The sequence below is a fragment of the Rhinolophus sinicus genome, linkage group LG15, assembly GCF_036562045.2.
Source record: "Rhinolophus sinicus isolate RSC01 linkage group LG15, ASM3656204v1, whole genome shotgun sequence".
Lineage (NCBI taxonomy): Eukaryota > Metazoa > Chordata > Mammalia > Chiroptera > Rhinolophidae > Rhinolophus > Rhinolophus sinicus.
Window position 1 is genome coordinate 15310742 of NC_133764.1, and position 22981 is coordinate 15333722.

Below are 22981 nucleotides of genomic sequence, written 5' to 3' on the forward strand. Positions count from 1 at the left end.
CCTGCTTTCTCCTCAGTGCCATGTCTTTCTCCCTGTGTCACACATCCCTTGCTGTTTGTCCCTTGCCCAGATTCCCTGTTACTTGTCCAAACTGTGCTCCCTCGCCCCCACCCCCTCCCCTGGACATCCTCTGCCATGGCCCAGCTTTGCTGGTTTGGTCTCTGCACGGCCATTTGAAGAGGTGAGGAAAGGAGAGAGTAAGGGGCGTCTTGGGGGGGAAGACAGGGCTGCTGATGAATTCTGTTTCTAAAGGACGGAGCTCATCCTTGCGCCTTTTCTTTTATCTTAAGGCAGTGGCCATGGGCATGACTGTTCCTCCTACAGATTTCCAGCCAAGCTGGCCACACTCCTGCCAGGGCCCTGGGCAGTGGCAGAAGGAGAGAGAGCAACTGCCTGCCCCACACACATACCAGAGAAGCCTCACCGCCAGTGAGGGAGGTGGCAGCCTGATCGTCTGAGGCCTGGGCCCTGACCCTGCTGGGACGGAGGAAGCTTGAGGCCGAGGGGAGAGAGAGAGAGATGGATGGCCTTGGGCACCAGCTGGGGAAGGGATGAACAATGTCCCCCCCACCGCCTCCTCTCCGCCGCCTGCACAGTATCCAGGGCAGAGAGATGCTAGATGGATGTCCTACTTGTCAGGACCACAAACTCAAAAACTGGGGCTCTACCACTTCCTTTGTTGTTAACCTTTCATCTTTCTGTGTTGGATAGAGACAGTACAGAGACTATTTCTCTAATATAAGTAGAACCACAAGCTCACTGACGCTACAGGGGCAGCTAGACTTTGACCTCTGTGCCATGGACACATAAGGACTTGGTGGGGACCGTGGGGACCTGGAGGCTCCAGCCCCCATCTCAGGGGACAGCCTTAACACAGCTTCAACCAATTATGGCCGTGTAGCAACAAGCCCAGTGTTGGCAGATCTTCGGATTTTTTTCAAGAGAAGCCGGAAAACCTGAGTTTTATATAAAATATCCCCATTTTCAAATGTTGGTCCAATAAAATATTTTAAAAATATAATAGCTGCTCAAAGAGCTTTTAACCCTATGTAGGCCAAACATTGTCAAAATTAGGGAGAGAAAAGAGGAGATAAAGTGCCTCCTCACCTCTTTGAGCACCCAAAGCAGACACTGGCTATTTCTTTGGCTCCAGCAGATGTTACATTTTCCTTGCATTAGACTGTGGCTCTACATGGGCTGGAACTTTTTTCTTTTCACCTGTGTCTCCCCCAGCCTGGTGCATAATAAATGTGATTGAGTCTGGCTTCTAGAGTGGTCCACAGTTCCTATTTAGGGACAAGGAATTGTCAGGCAAAGCTCAGGGCAGAGCCAGCTTGCCCTCGTGGGCCAGAGTCCCTGTGCATGGCTTGGCCTGGCCAACACGCTCCTCTGCCCAGTGGGACGAGCCAGGTAGCCAGGGACACATGTTTGTGTGTTCTTTTGTCTGGTATCTGTCTGCCCACTAGAATGAATGCTCCTTGAGAGCTGGCACGTGCGCCACCTTAGTCACTGTGATACCTCTAGTGCCTCAAATGGTTACTGGGATGGAACTGCTGCTCAACAAATATTTGGAGGATGACATTTTTAAAGAGAAAGACAGAAATAAAAAAAAGAGGCTGAAACAGACTGATACAGAAGCTGGGAGAAGAGCATGCTGTCACCAGCCAGGAAGGGACAGAGCAGAAGATGGAAACAGTGAAACACAGTCTCCCTGAGATACCCAGAGATGGGTTACAGGTGTGGCTGTGTGACCAAGGCAGTAACAAGGGCCAGCCAGCCAGGAGAAACAATGCGGGGGCCAGAACTGTGAGATGCACAGACACCAAGATGAAGGAGGGAGGGAGAGAGAGAGGACCGAGAGCAGACAGATAGGGGAAAAGGAGACAGCTTCAAAGAGAAGATGAAAGAAACACAGGCAGAAGGTGCATTACCCAGAGTATGGTGACAGACTGACAACTGGGATGGAGAGAGAGAGGGCCAAAGAAGAGAGACAGAAAAAGGGGGAAAGAGAGGGGGAAATGCAGAGGGACAGAGAGGAGAGATAACAAGAAAGAGATTAAAGACAGTGCGATACAGAGAAAATGAAAGAGAGAGACAGAGAGGCGAGATAAAGAGATAGAAGGGAGAGACAGAAAAAGAGAGAGAGAGAGAGAGAGAGAGAGAGAGAGAGAGCCAGAGAGGGAGCTAGAGAGATGGAGAGAAGATAGGAACCAACAGAGATGGAGAGGGAGAGAGACAAAGGGAGACATGAGCGACAGAAAGATCACTGGAGATTCACTTCTTTCTCTCTTTTAAGCTTGGAGCATGCAGAAGTAGTTTTGAGGGGTGGTAGTGTCCATCCCTCCTTCCTCACAAAGTCCCTGTCCCCCAACAATAATAATATGGAAACGTGCCATATACTACACAAAATTTTTTTACGTACATTTCCTTGAAGCCAGCCCTATCACTGCTTCCCAGCCATCCCACTGGGCAGGCACTATCATTGCCCCATTTTACAAATGAAGAAGCTGAGGCACAGAGAGGTTAAGTAACTTGTACAAGGTCACACAGGTAGCAAGTGGTAGGGCTGGGATTACAGGGTATCAGGCACCAGGGGGTCTGTTCCCACAGTGGGGCTCAGTGGGGCACAATTGGAGAGTGCTGTGGCCTCTGCATGTAAGGGCTCATTCCTATGCACACCTGAAGCAAAGCTTGCTAGAGTAAGAGATGTAAGAAACAGAACTAAAAATAAAATGTGAAAAAATAAATGCAACCTTGCTCAGATACTAAACTTACCTAAAAGAAACTATAAAATAATATTTTAGATGATTAGGGAAATCTGAATATGAACAGGGCATGAGATAATATCAAGAAATTATGAATTTTATTAAGAATGATATTAGCATTGTGGATTCGTAAGAAAACATCCATAGTTCTAGAATGCACACTGAAACATGGAGGAGTGAGATGACATATGTCTGAGTATGTATGGTGTCATATGGGTACATTCGACTTATGGGGGGAATCACTTCGTAAGTTATATGAATGTCTAACCACTATGCTGTACACCTGAAACTAATATAATATTGAATGTCAACTGTAATTGAAAAATAAAAATAAATGTTTCAGAAAAGAGATGAAGCAAGAGTAGCAACATCTCAGTAATACTTGAATCTGGGTGATGAGGAATAGGGGTTCCTTAAGGCCCTCAAGGGGCTGCCCCCCGCCCACGGAACAGAGGTACAGTTCTCTAGCTTGGCAATCAGGGCCCCACCCTCGTCCCTCCTGTGTATGTGCAATGCCAGAACCAGAGGCTCTACTCTGGCCTCTCCACGCCCCCAAATTCCATCCCCTAGAATCCTGCCTCTGCACCTTTGCATATGCTAGTTTCCCTCTGAAGATGCTGTTCCCTCTTTCTAGCCAAATCTGGCTCAAATCACCCTTGTCCTGTATGCTCCCTACACCTCTCCAGCTTAGAGGCCTTTCCACGGATTTTTCCCCAGCGTCGTTCTTTGTGTTACACACGTTCACTTTTAATGCAAGTTACGACGAGTCACTAGAGTTTTCTGCAAGTGCAAGGTCTACTCTCCATGAGTGCTTCCAGACCAGAGGCTGGTTCTCAGGTATTTTGATTGTGTTTTGCTTTATATTTCCCCAGGACCCAACACCGTTCTCCAAACTCCCTGTCTCAACTCGTGAACTAAGAGCCAGCTTAGCAATTCCTCTGGTCATTCAGGCCTGTGTCTAAACATCACCACCTCTAAAACTCTTCCCTGACCACGCAGCTAATGCCACCCGCCACTGCCCAAAGTCACCCTGTTCAGTCTCTTCGTAACAGTTACCATGACTTGAAGTTAATTCTGTATTTGTTTATATTCTGCTTCCCCTCACTGAGGAAGGGAAGGATGTCATTTTTCTTGGTCATCCCTGTATCCTGAGTACCTAGAAAACGGCACTCAGGACAGGGCCAGGAGCTCAATCAATATTTATTCAGTGAAAGAGGAAGTGTAGTTTTCCCAACTAGACTGCAAGCTCCCAGACGGCAGGATTTGGTTACTTCCTGGAGAAATCCAGCACATGGTCATTGTTAAATAACTATTCATTGATATTATGTGGGAGGGGAAAAAAACCCTACACTGGGTGTTGGGGGGGGAGGGGTCAGGGGACCAGGGTCCAGGCCACTCACCTAATCTTGGACTTTGGGTCATAATATCTCTTCTCTTAACATTCTCTCACAGGGCCTAGGCTTGGATTTCCGGGGCAATCCCTGTTCCCACTCTAGGATTTAATGAATGAGAGGCCAACACATGTAATACTTGGGGCTGTCTGGGAGCACTAGTCATGGCTTGATAGCAATACAGCCACCTGCTCCACCCCCCTTCCCAAGTCCCTATCTTGGGCAGTCCCCTAACCATCACCTGGGTGCTCAAGTCCAACCCTGGCATCGTTATCTTCCGCTGTGCAAATATGCCTTTCTGTGTTCTCCTCAAGGCAGTACTGTCCACCCAGGCTCCTAGGCCAGAAGCCTGGGTGGTTTTCTCCCCTCCTCCTCTTACCCTCTCAGCCAATTAGTTAACAAGTCTTGCTGATTCTACCTCCTGAGTTGCTGCTGAATCCATCCTTTCCCCCGCCCTCCCTTCTCAACACTGTACTAGTCCATCTTCGCCTGGATTTCTGCAAAGGCCTCCTAACTGGCCTCCCTTCCTCTGCTCCGACCTCTTCTGTCCCCTCTCCACCCAGATGTCAGAGTGAGCCTTCAAACACCAACCCTACTTAAAACCCTTAAATGCCCACATGTGCCCTTAGGATGGACTCCAAACATCTTATCACCCACCAGGAATTGCATTATTTGGTCCCAACCCACTCCTTCTACAGCTCCTTAGCTCCCAAATTTCATGCCCCAGTCACTTCTTTCAGTTCCCCAAATGCACCTTTGCATTCACTGTGCCTGGTAAAGCCTTCCCCTCCCAGCCTCCTGCAGATCTCAGCTTAGAACCTCTTCTTCCAGGATGCCTTGGCTGTCTACATCTCCTGGTGTAATCTCAACACACTTGTGTTTCACCTCTCACAGCCCTTTTCATTCTGTCTGGCTCTATCTCTCCCCCCCCCCCCCCACTTGACCCTGAGTTCCTTAAGAGCTAGATGGTCTCTGCCTTGCTTACTTTCTCAACAAAAGCACGGGTTTTGGTATACAGCAGGCACTTAGCAAATACTAATTGGATGAATGACGTTACACTAAAACTGCCTGGTGAAAATAGCGGCTCCATTACATGCTAGCTTTGGACTTGAACAAGTCTCCTAACCTCTGCCTCCTTCTCCTCACCTGTAAACGAGGACAGTAATAGTACCTTTCTGGTAGTGTTGTCCTGAGGAGTCAAGCACTTAGAAGACCACTTGCACGTCAGTTTGGCTATTCTTAACATTTTGTGACACAAGCTTTCCCTAGCTCTCACCCCATCCCACCGGGGAGGCCCGAGCATACAGGTGCATCTGCTCCCCCTGCAGAGCAGTCACACCTAGGACCCTGCCCAACACCTCATCGCCTGCTCCGCCTACTGCCCGGGTCTTGTGCACGCCCAGGGCCCCTTTCGGACGCGGACGCCAACGCTGCTGCCCATTGAGCGACAGGAGGGGACGGGCCCGAGAAGGCTCCGCCTCCGCGCTTAGGTCAGCGCGTACCGCTGCGTGTGACGCTCTGGTTGCCGCAGAGACGCCCCGCCCCCGCGCGGCGCTGCGGAACCGGAGCTCCGGGCGGCGTCGGCAGAGGCGCGGGAGGCAGTGAGGCCGGGACGCAGGAGCCGGCGCGGCGACCGCAGCGAGAGCGGCGGGGACGGAGCAGACCACGACGAAGGCGCACAGGCAGCCGGGCCGGGCCAGGCCACGGGGAGAGCGGCCGCCGGAAAGCGGGCGGGAAGCCGGGCGGGCAGCGGGCAGCCGCCGAGCCGCCAAGCGACATGGTGCTGCTCAAGGAGTAGTGAGTGTCTGGCCGGCCGTGCGGAAGCGACGAGGAAGGCAGGGTCGGGGATGACGACCAGGGAGGCTGATGGCCTGGTGGAGGGGATGCAGCGGCCGGCCGGGGCCCGAGGGGATGGAGAGCGCTGGATGGGCTGTAAGGCGGCCCATCAGGGGCTGAGGGGGCCGTGAGGGCCGGACAGGGCCTGGGGTGGAACCAGTGGGAATAGAGAGGGACAGGCAGCATCTGAGATGGGGCCCAAGGGGCAGTGAGGGCCGAATAGGCCGGAGGAGAGGCCGAGGGGACAATGAGAGCCCGACGGGGCCTGAGAAGGGGTCAAGGGGACAGTGAGAGCCGGACCAGGCGTGAGGAGGGCTTGAAGGGATCCAGAACACGGGATGAGATGTGGGTTGGTTCTTTAGTGGGGGCTGAGGGACGTAGGGACCAGCCAGGACTGCAGGCGTGGCTGAGAGGACCTGCGGAAGAGGGGCTGAAGAACTGTTAGACAAGGGCAGGCGGGGTGGGTGAGTTCGCCCGCGGTGGGGAGGGCGTGGGGGCCGCACCGCACTCAGGCTCAGAAGGTGGGATACCACCGCTTCAGGGATGGAGCTGAGATGATGGGGAGGAGTGCTGAGGGCAACCTGGGGAATAAGTGGCTGCCTTAGGCTTCAGGGGAAGGACTGTAATAAGTGGACACAGGGAAAGGACTAGGGAGTCAAGGCCAGGCTGGGATGACGGGAAGGAGCTAAGGAGATGGCAGAGGGGACTGGTGGCATGACATGGTGCCCAAGTGGCAGGTACAGAAGAGAAGGTGTTGCCAAAAACTGCTGATTTAAGGTGATTGCTTGCAACTCGGAGACACTTGGGTGAGGAGTCCAGAAAATACTGGGGAGCCGCGAAGTGATATGGGGGAGTGATGGTGATGGAAAAAGGCTAGATTGTTAACAGGGTAGAAGACAGTTTGAAAAGAGAATGTTTGTGAATAAAGGTAAGACTTACTGGAGTGGCTGCGAGGCAGGGACCGCCTAGGGAATTCTCAGTCTTGGTGCAAAGAGATGGGGAATTGCTTTGAGGAATTGCGGAGGTTGCCTTATATAAAGCCATTAATTGAGAAAAGGACAGTGAAGGATGAGGGAGTTCTTGAGTAGTGACTGGGGAGTGGGCATCTAGTGACAGCCGGTGCAGGGAGATGGGCTTGCTCCTGAGCGCCAGGGGATTGGAGGCATGACAGGGGAGGACGTTTGGATTGTTAAATCTTTCAAATGTGAGATGACCCATCCCTGTAGCTCATGGTTCCAAAGAAACATCTCGGGACTTTTTATTTTTCTTTCCAAAGAGGAGAGATTGGATTTATGTGTGCAGAATTTATAGTAAAATTGTACTTCCCTGGAGGGGAAGGCAGGTGGGCAGCATTCCAGAAACCCAGGAATTCTGAAAGTGGGAGATGTCCAAGTAGAGAGCAACTGGTGGAACTCACTTGGTCGCCAGGCAGGTGTGTGGAGGGGCAGTTTGCATTTTGTCAGTGAAGGCACTTCGCCCCATCCCATCTGACTTGCTCCTTGGAGGTGTTTCGGACGTTTAGGAGGTAGTGTGGAGTTTAGATAACAAAGGGAGCAGAAACTCGGGTGTCCTCCCAGCTCGGCACCGCGTTTGAAGAGCATTCTTTTGAAGCCCTTCTACCTTTATTTCTTGACATCCAGTCTGAAATCGATTCCGCCAGGCTTGGAGCTTGATGTAGTGAGGAGGGAAAATCTTGGGATGTCAACAGGAGGAGAGCGTGGTGCACTTTGGGTTCTAATCTTGACTGTTCTGATGACAGGCTTTTCCCATTCTCCTGAGCCTTTTGTCTATTCCCAGATAAAGCCTAGAATCTGTAGAAACCTGTAGTTTTGTAACGAAGATCAGGCAGGGAAGGGAAGGGACCTTCAGAAGAGATCTGAGTGAGTTTTGAAGAGAGGTCCTCCCTTCCCATTCTTTGTTCTCCTCCCCTTGAAGCCCGCCGGGGAAAGGCCCAAGGTGCCGGGGATGCAGAGCCTGCCTGTCATCTGCGGTTCCTTCCTGTCTGACTTGTGCTCTGTGTGTGCTCGGGCATGTGTGTGCATCCCTAGGCAGGGGACAGGGAGGGGGGCCTCCGAGACATTGGGCTGTGGCTGCAGCGTTGCAGCTCTGGGAAGGGTGCGAGTGAAGGTCACACTGAAGTGAGCAGAGCCCCAGCCAGCCCAGCACTGCCTCTGTGGCCCTATCCTTTGGAATTGCACCCTATTGCTGCTGGAGTGGGTCTGCTTCCAAGGAGCCCGGGAGAAACGTCCTGGTGTGCAGCTGTAATGGAAGCAGCCTCCGAGCATCCTGTCAGGAATTGGCTGATGCTGGTCATCCTTTTGGGGAGGAGAGTTGGTGCCCACCCAGGGTTTAGAGGTTGTCCCTGTTGATTTTTCTGACACTTCCTCTAACAGGATTCTCCTTGATTGGATTTCTGCAAAATCTTGGATGTGATTTTGACTGCTGTTCTTGAAGATAAAAGGCTGATTGTTTTCTAGGAAGTTTCTACTGAGGGTGCTGAAATTGTGGACTCCAAGTTGGAGTGTTTTTCTGCATTGCCGGTTTTCTCTAATGCATTAGTGACAGCATCCCATAACCTGCAGGATTTACGTTATTTGAGTCATTCTGGAAGACGGGTGTTAGGAGGCAGTGAAGACTTTGAGCTCGTTTTGTTTTTCCTGCTACTTTTCTGCCCAGTGCTTTGCCTGTAGTGTGATGTTTTCCTCAGACCCCTCTGTGTCCTCCTTTCTACCTGGGAACCTTTGTGGAACTAGAAAATAGTGAGTGGACTATTTACCAGCCAGGGGCAAGGATCCTGATTGGCGGAACCACTGCACAGGACAGAGAGCATAGCAGCTCATGCTTCACCAAGCACACAAGATACAGGAGGCTCCGGGGGGTTCCAGCTCGGATGTGGAAACTGACCATCCCCACTTGATTTGTATGAATCCAACCCAGCGTTTTTGTCTCAGCCCTCTGACTTCAAAGCTTTGAACTGGGGGTTGGCTGTTGGTTTGCGTTACAAATGCAAGCCACCTGGAGTGTCACTAGTCCTTGCACCTTTGTGGATTTCTGACCAGTATGGTGACTGATCAGTTGGGGGGGCCTGTGGACAGCTTCTGGTTAGGACTCAAGTTGGGTGTCCTCTCTTGGTGGCTTTGTGGTAGTAGCTTATATTGTAATATCCTCTCTCAGAGCAGAGATGGTTGGTGCATGTTCTTAGAGTAATTAAGTCTCCAAGGAGCTTGGCCCCTTCCTAGCCTTTCACCTTGAGGGCTATTGTTGGGAGGTTAGGTCCACAGAGATGTAAATCCCCAGGGCCTGATTCTTTGGGTATGACTCCTCCCTCATCTTGGCTTCAGAATTTGCAGGGGTGGGTCCTCCTGTGTTCACCTCTCTGTTTTACTAGACTCCTTGGTAAGTTTTGTTGAGGAAGATATTAGTGGAAGAGAGGGAGGAGACAGTCCCAAGTGTGAGTCAGAGGCCTGAGGCGTAGCTGGTTAGGGGATAGGTTTGCACCGAATCACAGGGCTCTAAATGGGATGTCAGAAGGTCACAGAGCATCCTAGCCATTCTCTCCGGGTTTCTGACAATGCCTATAGTGTCAGATGCAACAAAATGTTTAATACTATTCTAAGATGCTGCTTAAAGAGCCTTGGGCAGGTTTCAGAGGCTGACGTTGATACTGTTTTCCCTCTCTTACAGTCGCGTCATCCTGCCTGTGTCTGTAGATGAGGTAAGTCCTTCTTCGTTTTTATCCATAGTTGTATATACTTGCTCATGACCATTAGCTAAGTTGGGCTCCAAGTAGCCCACACTCTTTGTATGGTTTTCACGTTTGTTCTAACGTTGAGATAATCAGTACTCGATGTGAATTTTCCTGGTATCACTTTCAGTTGAAGGAAAGCACTTATTTTGTATGTCTGGGCAACCGTGTGCAACAGCTAGTAAGCTGTTGGCATACTAGGTGACTAAATAGAAACTAAACCAGCCCCCTTTACCTGCTGGGACTGTGCCTGTTTGGGGACATGTTATTGAGGGGACTGAGTGTGTGCATTTCTGGGACCTCCGTGACTCGACTGCGAAGTGTGCATGGCTCTGTCCAGTTGTGCAATAAACCAGCAGGGCAGGAAACCTCTGGGGCCCTCCCTAGCTACACTCTAGGTGACTGCTAGGAAGACCAAGGCCCAGAACCCTCCTTTTACGGAGGGCATGCAATACCAAATGGGCTTGGCTTGCCCTCTGTCCTTTTATGGTTCTTGGGCCTGCCATCCCTGAATGGGGATCTGGCAGGATTTGCCACAGGAGGGTTCAGAGGCCATGCTGACTCAGAGCTGGTCTCTTGGACAGCAGAGAACTTGCACAGAGCCTCCCTTGTCCCACCCTTTCTCTGCACTTCTTCCACTCTCCTCTCCTGGCACAGCTTTCTTCTTTGCTTCCTTCTGAATCCACAGGGCACCCCCCACAGCTTCCACGGAAGCTCAAGTGTGGGTGAAGTTTGTCAGCCGATCTAGTGCCCTCAGTCATTCTCTTTCCTGCAGTGTCAGCATGAAGCTCCGGTCTGCATGATAACTTCCAGTCTGTTCCAAATATGAAATGGACCTTGGAAAAATGAAATCCGGCCAACAGAGCCCGCAGTGTATTTTAGATGAGACAAATATCCAATCTTCTTGACCCCCCAAAAGGGGTGGGCAGGCCTTGGCCCCTTAGAGGGTTGTCTCCAGTGGTAGGCTACTCCTCTGATAAGAGCTGTGGACTCCTGGGGGAAGGAGCCAGAGGTGGGCCTCGAACTTGGTCTGGGAATTCTGGGAAAGAAAGCTAAGAGAAGTGAGACTAGGGAAACAAGGACAGGGGGCTGGTGGAAGATTCTGCGATCCCTGGAGGCCCCGAGATGGACGTGGGGCCCAAATGCTTGGGCTGACAGATGTTGGCTTGGGGGACCGTTAACCCACCTCCTTTGGGGGCCTTGCTATGTTTGTGAAAAATAGTCAGTGATGATTTTCTAAACCAGGAGGCCAAGCAGGAAGGCCCAGTGTGTCCCTTGCCCTGAAATTCAGCTCTTGGGGGTCCAGTGACACCCTCTCTGCCGTAAAGCATGATCCCACCCACCCCCAGTCAGGAAGATGTCCCCAGGAACTCTGGAGTACTTCAGTTTGGTGTTTAGGGGTGAAGCCGATCTTTTCACAACGAGTTTTTTGATGGCACGAAGGGTGGGACTGTCTCTGGGAAGTGCGGCAGACCCAGGAGGGCCAGCGCTGTCTAGAGCGCGTCCTGGCTGCTCTGCAGTAAGGCTGGAGGGGCCGGAACACTGATTGCTTATGGCCGAGAATGGAGGGAAAGGGGAACTCACCTTCAGAGTGTCTGTGATGAACGGTTTTTTAGCTTGTGGTGGTTTTTGGTTTTTTTTGCAGCATTGAGGAAGTGGTAGGGTGGGGGGAGCAGAGCCGAAAGTCTAAGCAGGAGCTGGGGAAGTGCTGGTTAGGATTTATCTGGCTGCCTGGTGATGGTCGACCTGTTCTCAGCTGGAAACCGCAGATGAGAAAGCAGTGCATGGCCTAGGGTTGAAGCAGGAGTTGCTAGTTGGATGGCTTGAACCTTAATTCCAGAAGATCAGAAAATCTGGAATGGGAGGCTGACGAAGAAACAAGTAATGACCAACCGTCTCAGAGTTTTTATCATTAACCCCATCCTGACTCATGGTTCCCATGGGAACAACCCATTGTCAGGTGACTGTTGGGTTCACTTCCTACTTAGAGGCCATGATTTGAGGCCCTCAGAGCTTTCTCCGTTAGGGGGAAAAGAGAAGAAAGAGAAGAGTGGGAAGCATGTCTTTATAACGATCCTGATGGCCCAAATCAATATTTTGGAGCCGAATTAGCTTCTGGCTGGCCAGAGCCTTTGGCCACGTTATTCAGGGTTTCTGTGCATTCTGCAGCAGAGCAGGAAAGCCCTGGCTATGCCATGGGTGTGTCCCCTACAGGTTCCTGGTTCAGGTAGGCCCACCCTCTGCTGTGGGCAGGGCTGTTTTACTTCTCATTTCCAGAGATATATGGCCCCATCCCCCTATGGCGACTGGTCTGACAGGCCTATGTGGGTGGGACCAACAGCCCTGCTGGTTTTCTTGACATGTTGTACGTCAGTGTTTCCGGCCCGCCCACTGCATCTTCCTGGACTCCCACTCCCAGATTGCCCAAGTGGTGGAGTCTCTGTTTTCCTTAGCTGAGTACATTATTAGTTCTTTGGGACAAGGGAACAAACCTCAAGGGCAGGGAGCAATGTCCTAGGTCTGAGGTGGCTGGAATCCCAGTCTCCAACTAGGGGCTCTTTGTCTGATGTAATGGTCTCACCCCCACTTCTAGCCCGTCTGAGTCTGGCTGCTTTCTGCTTTCCCAGGGTGTGGAGCCACTACACCAAAGGGAAGCATCCCTCACTTGTAGCTTGTGGAGGCCAGTCTTACTTGCTTACCCCTTTGGATTAACAAAACTGCCTTCACTTGTCCCGTTGGGATTAAAGGATCAGACTATCAAGAGAGATTAAAGGGGGAAGATGCCAGCCCCACAGACTGATCCCCTTAAGCCTGCCCTCTGATTCCTGCAGTGAAGAGGAGCCAGTGAAGTAGATAAGTCTCTGCCTGGAGCCCCTCCCCAAGCAGCGCCACCAGCAGGCAATGCAGCCCAGCCACCAGGCTCTTTCCCCATCCTGCCCTTTAGGATTGCTGAGTCAGTGGTTAGATGTTCTCATGACTTCTTTGAAACAGAATTACTGCTCCTTCTTAGGCTCAGCCAAACCCTGACCCACTTGGTAGGGGTTTTCATGTGTGCCTAAAGGCACAGGGACAGCTTGGGGGTTCCGTGGGGGCCTTGAGGCAACACCGATGTTGCTCTGGATTAGCAAGGTCAAGATACTGGGCTGTCACCCAGATGTCCCTCTTTATGGGATTAGCTGAGCCTTGGTTGCTTGCCTGGGCCTTTCCTGGGCATTTTGTGCTGGGATTTTGCTTTGGATGTTAGGGCTCTTTCAGCTTCGTGCTGAACAGTGAGTTGTCCTGGTCTGCTGCTTCGCCTTCTGGAATTTGCCCAGAAATTTCCCTATGGTGCTTAGGAAGCTGCCTGGTCGAGTAGGCGTCCAAGTCTGAGGTGAAACAGTCCTGGAAGCTGCTTCTGCTCCTTGATCTTGCAGGCAGTGGTTTAAGTGGCAACTGCCCAGAGACTCAGCCTCTCTGTTTTAATCTCAAAGGGAAACAAAATGCTCTCATCTTTCACTCCTGGGAGTACCAGGAGCTTAGAGAGGGGGCGTAGAGGGCAAGGAAAACCTTTATCTTTCCCCACAACATGTTGGGTAATCAAGTACCTTTCTCTCATACTTTGTAAATTGTTGTGCCTGGTTGGCACTGGCAGAGACAGGGAAAATGCATCCTTTGGTGTAGATATAATGTGCTGCATTAACTGTTCCTATTCATTCCCTTTTCACCTTACTTTTCCCTCCGCACAGCTTCCCTCAGAGAGACGGGAGCAGAAGGGACAGGCCAGAGCACTGCCCAGGTCATTGGCCCTAACACTGAGTTGTCCTGAGGGGGTCAGAGGAGGCCAGTGATCTTGACTGGTGACTTGATAGGGTGGCATGTGACCCAAATAAAGGAAAACTAGGCTTTGCCATCTAGTGGGTGCCAACACGGAGGGTGTACCCAGCCAGCACAGACCGTGGGGTAGGAATCTGTGCTATCTAATATGGGAAGCAGGGCATTTGCTTCAGCCCTGCCAGGAATCTGGAAAGCATCAGGAGGCCTGGTGGCCTGCAAGCCTTTTCTGAGCTGCTGGCAGGGTGAGGAGGGGCCCAACATTGGAGAAAAAGCAAGTAGATGAGCCAGTTTCATAGCAGAGGTGGATTTCACAGAGCACTGGGTAACTTTCTTTGACAAGAAGTCGTGTCTTAGGATCTGTTTAAATGACTAGGATAAATAGACTTCAGGCAGTTAACCCAGATCTTGTTTGGGGGTCTTAATAGCAGAAGCAGGTCCAAGGACAAAAGCTACCTTGGACTCTGTACTCTGTTTTCTGGGTGGATGGTGGTATGAAAATGGGAAGGATGAAATGAAACACCTCTGATGGCTAAAGAGCGGCCATGGAGCAGCGTTCTCAGTTGCTTTGGGCAGATTTGGGTAAGGCCCCATTTGAAACTTCAGAATGAGTTCTCAGATGAGGGGACCCAGAGTGATCTAATTGGACAGTTACCGGCAACTGGACTATGTGTAACTCTCAAGAAGATTGCACATTGACAATTAACTCCCATCTCTCTGTTACTGTAGTATCAAGTAGGACAGCTGTACTCTGTGGCTGAAGCCAGCAAAAATGAAACGGGTGGTGGTGAAGGCGTGGAGGTCCTGGTGAACGAACCCTATGAGAAGGACGGTGAGAAAGGCCAGTACACACACAAGATCTACCATTTACAGAGGTACGTGCTGTGGCCCCAAGCCGGAAGGTGTCCTGGTTTTGAAGTGGAGATAATGGATAATGGGGGGGGTGTTTCCAGGCTATTAGCTGGTTGCTCAGGTTGCTTCACCTGTGAGAGTGGGTGTAGGTGGTAGTACTTCTTTGTTCATTTAAAGGGTTTTTGTTTTGCTTTTTATTTTTTAAAAGTAACACTTGCCCCACCACGTTCCCAGTCCCCACAGGTGATACACGTGTTTAGTTTCTTGTGGGCCCTTCTCACAGTAATACTCATTGTCATTGTGAGGAGAGATGGAGAGAGAGAAAGAGAGAGAGAGTGTGTGTAAAGGCGTGTTCATTTCTTTTATTGCTATCTCACATAAATGAGATCACACTAATATATACTGTTCTGGACTTTGCCCTTTTTACTCATCATATCATATCTTTCTTTCACTGTCAGCATATTTGGTCTCAACCTTTTGAAGTACACAGTATTATTTTGTACAGCTGTGCTGTAAGTTGTTTTACCAGTCTTCTCTTACGTATGTTTATAGTCATTTCCAGATGTTTACATACAGTACTCCAGTAAAACTCCTTCTGCGCAAATCTTGTGATGTACTTGTATATGTAGATCTACAGTAAATGTTCCTAAAAGTGGAATTGCTGGGTCAGGTAGTATTTTAAAGTCTGATATTGAAAAATCAGCTACTAGAGAAATTTTGGTACCTCTCTCTGGTTCAAAGACATAAATATTTAAATATTTGAACTGATTTGTGTACCAAAACCCATAGCAAACCACACAGATTTGCTGAATTCCTAACCAAAGCAATAATATTTCAGCAAACTCTGAACGGACCTAAAGGCCATTGAAAGCAATGGTAAACATATACCAGCTAGAATGGAGGTTAAATCACGCTAGTTTTAGAAACTATTCAGAATTGGAGAAAAAAAAAAACCTGAATATTTTTTTAAATTGTGGTAAAATATACATAACATAAAATTCACCATGTTTAAGGGTATAACAGTGGCATTAAGTACATCTCACATTATTGTGCAACTTAAAACCTGAATCTTGTTTTCTTTTTAAACTTTTATTTTTTAAGTGTGTTTTTCCAGAACCCATCAGCTCCAAGTCAAGTAGTTGTTTCAATCGAGTTGTAGACAGTGCAGCTCACAGTGGCCCATGCAGGGATCAAACCTGCAACCCTGGTGTTAAGAGCATCGTGCTCTAACCACCTGAGCTAACCGGCCGCCCCAAAACCTGAATCTTAATTTCTAGTCACCAAACTGAACTAAAACCAATTGCATCTTCATTGGGTAAAATCCCTCATTTAATGTAGTCTGCTGCTCTGGGGATGTAAGATGCTAGCCCAGAGCGGGCCAGGATTCTGTGAGTGCTGGAGCCGGGAAGAAGGCATCGCTGTGAAGTGGGGGTTGGGGTGGGGGCCTCTCACCCTGATTCCATGTCCTAGCCAGTAAGTATGCTTTGTCCTTCATGTCTCCTCTTCATCCTCCTCTATTCCTGCCGTGAGTTAACTGCCAACCAATCCTTACCGAGCCACTCACAGTTGATTAAAATAAGGCTCGAGATGTATGCCAACTGAAAAATAAATTTTAAAACATTTAAAAAAATAATAATAAGGCTCGAGATACGCCTTCCCTATAGTTGCATTTGTGTTTTTTAAAGAGGATTTTGAAAAGGGATAGTAGAAGGGCCCAGTTGTTTCCTCAGGACTCAGTTGGTCCAACCAGTGTTTCAGAGAAGAGGTCTGAACCTATGGAGGTCTGTAGGACCTGTCTTACCCTCTTCCTTACAAGAGGGTATAAACTTTGAGCTCCTACCACTACTCTTTCTTTAACTCCAAACACCCAACTGCAAAAAAAAAAAAAAGGAAAATGTGCTGAATGCAACACCCACCTTCTGCAGGAGGACCAAAGCCTTCCTGTCAGCCATCTAGTTACCCCATTCAGAAACACGGGTTCACCACCACCCTCTTCCTCGTCCCTTATATCAAATCAAGTTCTGTTGACTCCATCTTCTTAGGACCTCCAATCTTCCCATTTCCTTTCATCAGTTACTATGGTAGCTCTTAACTCGTCTTGCTTTCCATCTCTCCGCACAGCTTTGAGCATTCCCTCCAGAAGGCAGAGCTGTTGTTCCCCAGCTTACAAGCTATAGATGGCTTCCCTTTGCCCTCCAGATAAGGTCCACACCCTTTGACGTCACTCACCATATCTTTTATGACCCAGCCTCTGCAGATTCTCTTGTATACCCCACCTCACCCACACCTTACACTAGCTTCTCTGAACTTCTTTCTCTTCTCCCATCTTTTCTCACCCCACTCCTATCCTTTTGCCAGCTTAGTCCACTTCACTCTCTACTGTGTGTGTTCATTTATTTCTTAACTCTCCTGAGGAGCGTCCCTATGCACCGTGTTCTCGGCTCTGCCTCCCGAGCCCTGTGCTTGTCCATTATGGCACGCGCTTAAGTGTTGTCCTCTGCCTAGCTGGTTATTCTCCCCACTAGAATGTAAGCTCCTTGAAGGCATGAGGCACGTCTGTGGAGTGCTGTTTGTATCGCGGTGCCTGGCACATGGCAATACTGGCCTGAGTGGGTGTGGCAGTGAGTGAGTAAATCTCAGAGGGTGTTAGCTCTGCACTGGGTTAGCGCTTTCTTCTTAAGCCTCAGGCGCTGAAGCAGATGAGCTTGCTGGAGCCTGCTAACGACGACTTAGATTACCAGTGAAAAACTAAGGAAGAGGAATATATGTACCTTTAAAAAGTAACAAGAACAGCTCTTACTGAACATGCTGTTCTGTAACCTGAGATGAGAAGGCTTGAATAGAAGAAAATATTTTGTCCTGGGAGGCAGATGGCCCCCAGGCCCTCCCTGCCATCCCAGAACTGACAGTAGCAGATCAGATCATCGCGAGTCACTCTGGCCCATAAACCTGGACTGGTACATCCTTGGAGGTGTCTCATCATTGCAGTGTAGAATATAATGCCCTGGGCCCGGGAGCGCTGGAGAAAAGTGTAGTGATAATATAATGGCTGATAAGCCATGGCAGGTTAGCTGGGGTGTCACCTGCGGTCCTGTTTCTGGTGGGTGGTGGGGCAGGATGTGGGTGGACGTTAGTAGCCAGCCAAGCTCAGGGGGTCAGGGGGTCAGGCTCTGACAGGTGGCTTCTAACACACCAGAGTAACCTACTGATGGAAGTTGACTTGTCAGTGCCCCATTGAAGAAGCTGGAGCTGTGGCCTGAAAAATGTGATGTAAAATCCCATATTCTTCTAATTCTCTCCTCCATTTCTCTTCTTAACCCCTTTTTCTCACTATAGCAAAGTACCGACGTTTGTTCGAATGCTGGCCCCAGAGGGAGCCCTGAATATACATGAAAAAGCATGGAATGCCTACCCTTATTGCAGAACTGGTGAGTGCAGACCTGGCTAGAAGCTGGAGTGCGGGCCCCAAGATGGACAGAGGGTGTGGTCAAGCAGACCCAGTGTTGGGGGTGATTTGGGGTTTTGGGTCCCACGCTCATTCTGCAGATTAAGCTAGTGGAAGAATGAGTTTAGGGGCTCCTTTCAGGCTGAGGCTGGCGGTGAGTGCCAGTGTCATCTAGTACAATTTGGCAGCCAGGTGCATGGGAACCACCAGATAGTCATGGGCTGAGATGGCACAGAACCAACCCCTCTTATTTGGGGGTGGTATGATAATTTTGATTGTTTTCAGGGATTACAAAAGTAATATTCTCAGTTTAAATTTTGGAAAGTACATATAATTAGAAGAAAGTAATGACCCATGCTTCTCCCATCCCTAGGCAGTGACTGTTAACATTGTAGTGTCTTTTTTTCTAGTTCTCCTTTTTAATGCTTACATACACATACATATGTAAAGTCTCTAGACACATTTTCCAGACAAAGTTTGGATCATATCATATTAATTATTAAATCGCTCATTTTACTCAGTAAATGGAGAGCCTTGAAACTGTCACTACGTAGTCTCCTACTTTTTAAAGTTTGTAATGGCTGCATAGTATTCCATTGCATGAATGTACTGTGATCTTGTTAAACTACTCCCTTATTGTTAGATACTGAAATTTTCCGTTTTAATGTGATATATTTGTGTTTGGCATTGAGGTCAGGGACTCTCGAGAGAGGCAGCAGTCAGAGGAAAGAGCCTGGACACCAAGAAAACATAGCAAAGGAAACTGATGTTACTGGGGAAAAGTACAAATAAGGCCAGTTTTTGATGACAAAGGATTTAGAAACAGCTATCCCTCAAATACGTTAGGTAATAATACATGCTGTGTGCATGCAGATTTGGATGGGGGTTGGGGGCAAGAAGGAGGAAAGGTACTGTTGAGAGCCCTGAATCAATGGCTTACGCTAAACCAACATGTTCTATAGTTAAAGGTGGGAGTGAAATTATTTTCTTAATCTTGGCCAGTCCTACCTGGAGTTTCTGGAAAAGAAAGATTGGAACCTCCACAGAGAACTTTCTATTCCTGACCTGGGATTCGATTTGAGTAGTGCAGACTCCTAGCTTTCCAGGATTCCTAGGTCTCAAAAGCCACCTCAGAGTAGATCTCTTAGAGGGCTCAAGCTGGTACTGGTCCATCTCCTACGGTGGTCCTTAGAGGTCCCCTAGAACTTGTCTGTGAGGTGTGTGGCCTTTTCCCAGCCAGCCTACATTTGTTTGCACACAGTCTGGCTCTGGGTCCTCCCGCCAGCCTCTGCTTACATGGACCACTCCCGCTGCCTTACTTGCCGGGATCTGGCACTCCCTAGATTGTGTCTGATGAGGATACTCCACCCATGTGGTTGTTATCCTGTGAACTTGGGAATGACTGACGTCTAGGGCACAGGGTCATTGCTCCCTCCAGTCCTCAGGGGCCCTATACAGGTTCAAGAACCTCGTGTCAGGAGATCAACAGTCATTGATGGGCCCTGGGATGTGTGGCACTTCAGAATTTTATTGCTATAACTGAAAATGTGAATGTCACTATTCCCTAAGCATTGGGCAGGAAACTGTTAATATTCCTAGAAAACAGGCTTGCACCTGGGCAGCCGGATGGCTCAGTTGGTGAGAGCGCGGCCTCTCAACAAGGTTGCCGGTTCACTTCCCGCATGGGATGTGGGCTGCGCCCCCTCCAAGTAAAGATTGAAAACGGCGACTAGACTTGGAGCTGAGCTGCGTCCTCCACAACTAGATTGAAGGACAACGACTTGGAGCTGATGAGCCCTGGAGAAACACACTGTTCCCCAATCCAAAAAAAAAAAAAAAAAATGAGGCATGCACCCACTTTCTTAAAAGACCATGTGCACTGTGCCTGGGTGTGTCTGGTCTAGGGCCAAAGGGGAATTTTCTTGATGTCTAACAGAGTAGCAAGCATTGAGCATGCATCATAAGAACCTTAGCCAACTTGGCATAAAGGAGGCAAACGGATAGCGTGGACTCCTCCATGCCTGGGGCAGGGTTCTGGGTACACAGCTTGTGCCAACTGAGAGATGCCACTGTCCTCTGAGTAATTCTGGGGAGTGTGCTGCAGCTGACATGGGCATTTTTCTAGACACCAAATGTTCGTTCACATATTATCCTGATCCTTGGCCAAAAGATAAAAAAGAGATAAAGGTAATTTCTAAATACTACATAAAGAGGAGGGGCAGAGAGAGGGGGGAGAGAAGGTTGGTTTCTTCAGCAGGTGCTGACCTATCATGTGAAATGAATATCTTGAATCTTAGATCTGTTCAATTAGATGCTTACTCTTTTAAAATAAGAGAGATAAACAAGGATGGTTACTTTCCAGTTTCCTCTGGGGGTTGATAGGAAAAAGATGATTAGCTCAAACATCTAAGCTTGGCCTGAGGATGTCAGTTTGAGGTGAGATGGATAAAGAAGCATGGATTAAAGCCCTCGTGCCTTTTAGAAGGCTCTAGCCTTATTCTGAGTGGAATGAAAATGGATTTGGAATACTCGTTATCAGCTCTTTCTATCCTCTTATTTGTCCCTGTCTCTTTCCCTTGTTGATAGGTTGGGGCGTGAGTTCGGGGTAAGGTGGGTTTGGCCTGTGAATGAAAGCAGAAGAGGGAAATACATGTGTCTCCTTTCTACCTCTCCCTCTAGCCTTCACCCTCGGCTGAATACAGTCTCACTGAGCCATGGTTTTAAAGTACCTTATTAGTCTTATTTGGAAATCCCAATTTTGTAACTGCATAGTGTTTCATGGGAGTTTTCCAGTGTGCCCAGGGTTGCAGTTTGAAGAAAAGAGAATGCTGTGAATGCAGAGGGGCAGGGAGGGCTAGAGAAGATTAGGGGTGATTGTTTGGTCACCCAAATTGGCAGTAAAACCCATGGAGGGTCACCACCTTCAGATTAGTTTCAGAAACCCAATTTGTCAGAACTGAGTGAATCTGTTTCTCAGGGTCTCAAACAGACTAATGTATAAAACCCCCATATGCCAATATATTAAGTTATATTGAAATACAAAATGACTAATGAAACCAGATCTTCCTGTTTCCTGATGAGGGCATTCTTTCCTTGTGGATTCTTCTGCATGAGAAACCAAAATATAATCAGAATGCCAACAGGTAGTGAAAATGGTCACTTGCTTACACGATCAGACATTTGAGTCTGTTGATTGAAAACTAGAGGAGAAGGTTACTTGGAGAACATGGGTTCAGAATCAGGTGGTTAGTGGAACCTTCGTGGCCAGTGCCACCAGGCCAGCCCACCACTGCTGTCCTTACTCCCGGGATGGGACTGCTACAAGTGCCACATTCGCAGCCCAGGGCTCCTGTTCCAGGACAGCGCTGGAAAATTTTTGCCAAATTGGCCTCTTTGGACTTCCCTTCACTGGATATTATCCATATCGTTTCATTTTTGTTAACACGGTTTTCTCCAAGCTGATAACAGGGCAGTTACTTCAGTAGGCCTTTCAATTATAATCTTAATCTGGTGCTTTCTGCCAAGTTTCTTTCACTGGAATTGGGGAAATTACTATAGTCTCTTGGGTTATTTCTATACAAGGTGTATCTTAGCCCTTATATTTCCCCTTGTCCTCATCTCAATCTCACAGGTAACCTTAGTTGCAGTTTTGGACTTACGGGGTCTGACGATTAGCCCCCCAAATGGTCCAAACACGGCAGTGTGGCATCCATCAGAAATTGAGATAACTCCTAAATTCAGAGGGTACAGAATGATCTGGGCTGCTGTCTAGAGGAGAGCTAGTCCATTCCCCAGTGACATTAGAGCTGCAGTCATTTTCTCTGATAAATAATTGAACTGTGCTTTCCGAGGGGGTCTCGTTACAATGAGCAGGAGTGTAGAGGGTGAGAGGTTTGGTTACAGTGAGAGGAGAGGGATGCAGAAGGCAGATAGACCGCGCCTGGCCTAAAGTGCCCTGCTCTGTGCCCTGGGAAGTGGGTGGGGGTGAGAGGACACCAGGTGACGCCCTGCAGCAGAGTGGAGGGTCTCAGTGCTTCAGCTCCTCAGCCTGTCCCCTTTCCTCGCCCAGCCAGAACGAACCTCAGCGAGCTGATAGTGGCATCTCTTTAATTAAATTCCACATTTGGTCTTTTGGGGTTTTTGAATGATTGAAACGTGAGCGTTGGTGCATGTGAGGGACCAAATGCACTCACTGGGGCTGGGAGAGTGATTGCGGAATAAGCCCCAGGGAGCGGAGAACTCTCTGGCTACTGTGGCCTGTGAGGCAGAGGGGCATCCTCATTATTCATCCTCATTAATCGTTTTCTCTCTTCTTTCCATGTCCTTGCCTTGGAGCAGTTATTACAGTAAGTATTTTCAGGGGGGGTTGGAATTGTAGATGATTTAGAAGAAAAGAAATAATTGGAACTGCACCACAGGGTCCCGGGTAGCCCTCTTTCTCTTGGGTGACTTTTAGAGCTGTTGAAGCTTAACCCTTTCTGTCCTAAGGGGGAACCTGTTCACTGGCACAGTGGCCTCTTGCTTTAAGCTACATTGGCCTGACGCTTTGTAAGGTGCAGCAGTCAGTACCGTGGTGTCCCAGCTCTCCCTTACTGTCCCCAGGTCGTGCCTTTTCAGGGTTGTACAGAAACGTCTGTTCAGCTGACCTGAGTGGGGCTCTTCCTTTGGGCATCTGTTGACCCCAGTGAGCACTGGCCCTTGGCAACATTATGAAGGCAGGAAGGTTTCTCGTCCATGACCGTCCCCTGTGTCGTTGCCCCTTCTCTCCACCCTGTAGCATCCTCATCCAGTGCCTCGTCCCTGCCCGTTAACTTAGGCAGTCATCGGAAACCTCATTCCTGCTAAGGAGTTAATGGGCTAATGTGTTTCTCCTTTGTGTAGCTCCAATTTTTAAAAAGCCCTAAGGGAGGAAGACAGTAATTAGCACGAAGGGTTAATTTGCTGAAAAGAGAACTTCCAGCCTCAGCAAAAGGCTGGCTGGGGGAATAGGGTGGTGGTGAACATTTCTGGTTGGTTAGGAAGCCTTCTGTGTTCTTCCCACACTGCTAATCAACTGTTAGCACCCTGTGCATAGGTGGTGTGGCAGAGAGGTGACATCCATGGATTTTGAAGTCAGACAAAGCTGACTTTTGAGGCC

The 22981-nt window shown here is 49.1% G+C and overlaps 1 protein-coding gene across 1 annotated transcript in view; it reads left to right on the forward strand.

Annotated features, from left to right (window-relative positions):
• The first annotated feature begins 5710 nt into the window (after nucleotides 1–5710).
• PITPNA (phosphatidylinositol transfer protein alpha) overlaps nucleotides 5711–22981 on the forward strand; it is a 36473-nt gene continuing 19202 nt past the window's right edge. The window contains exons 1-5 of the mRNA XM_019755502.2: nucleotides 5711–5953; nucleotides 9677–9707; nucleotides 14277–14422; nucleotides 17736–17827; nucleotides 22183–22190. Coding sequence (XP_019611061.1) covers nucleotides 5934–5953; nucleotides 9677–9707; nucleotides 14277–14422; nucleotides 17736–17827; nucleotides 22183–22190 — 297 coding nt within the window. The 5' untranslated portion in view covers nucleotides 5711–5933. The remainder of the gene's footprint in view (nucleotides 5954–9676; nucleotides 9708–14276; nucleotides 14423–17735; nucleotides 17828–22182; nucleotides 22191–22981) is intronic.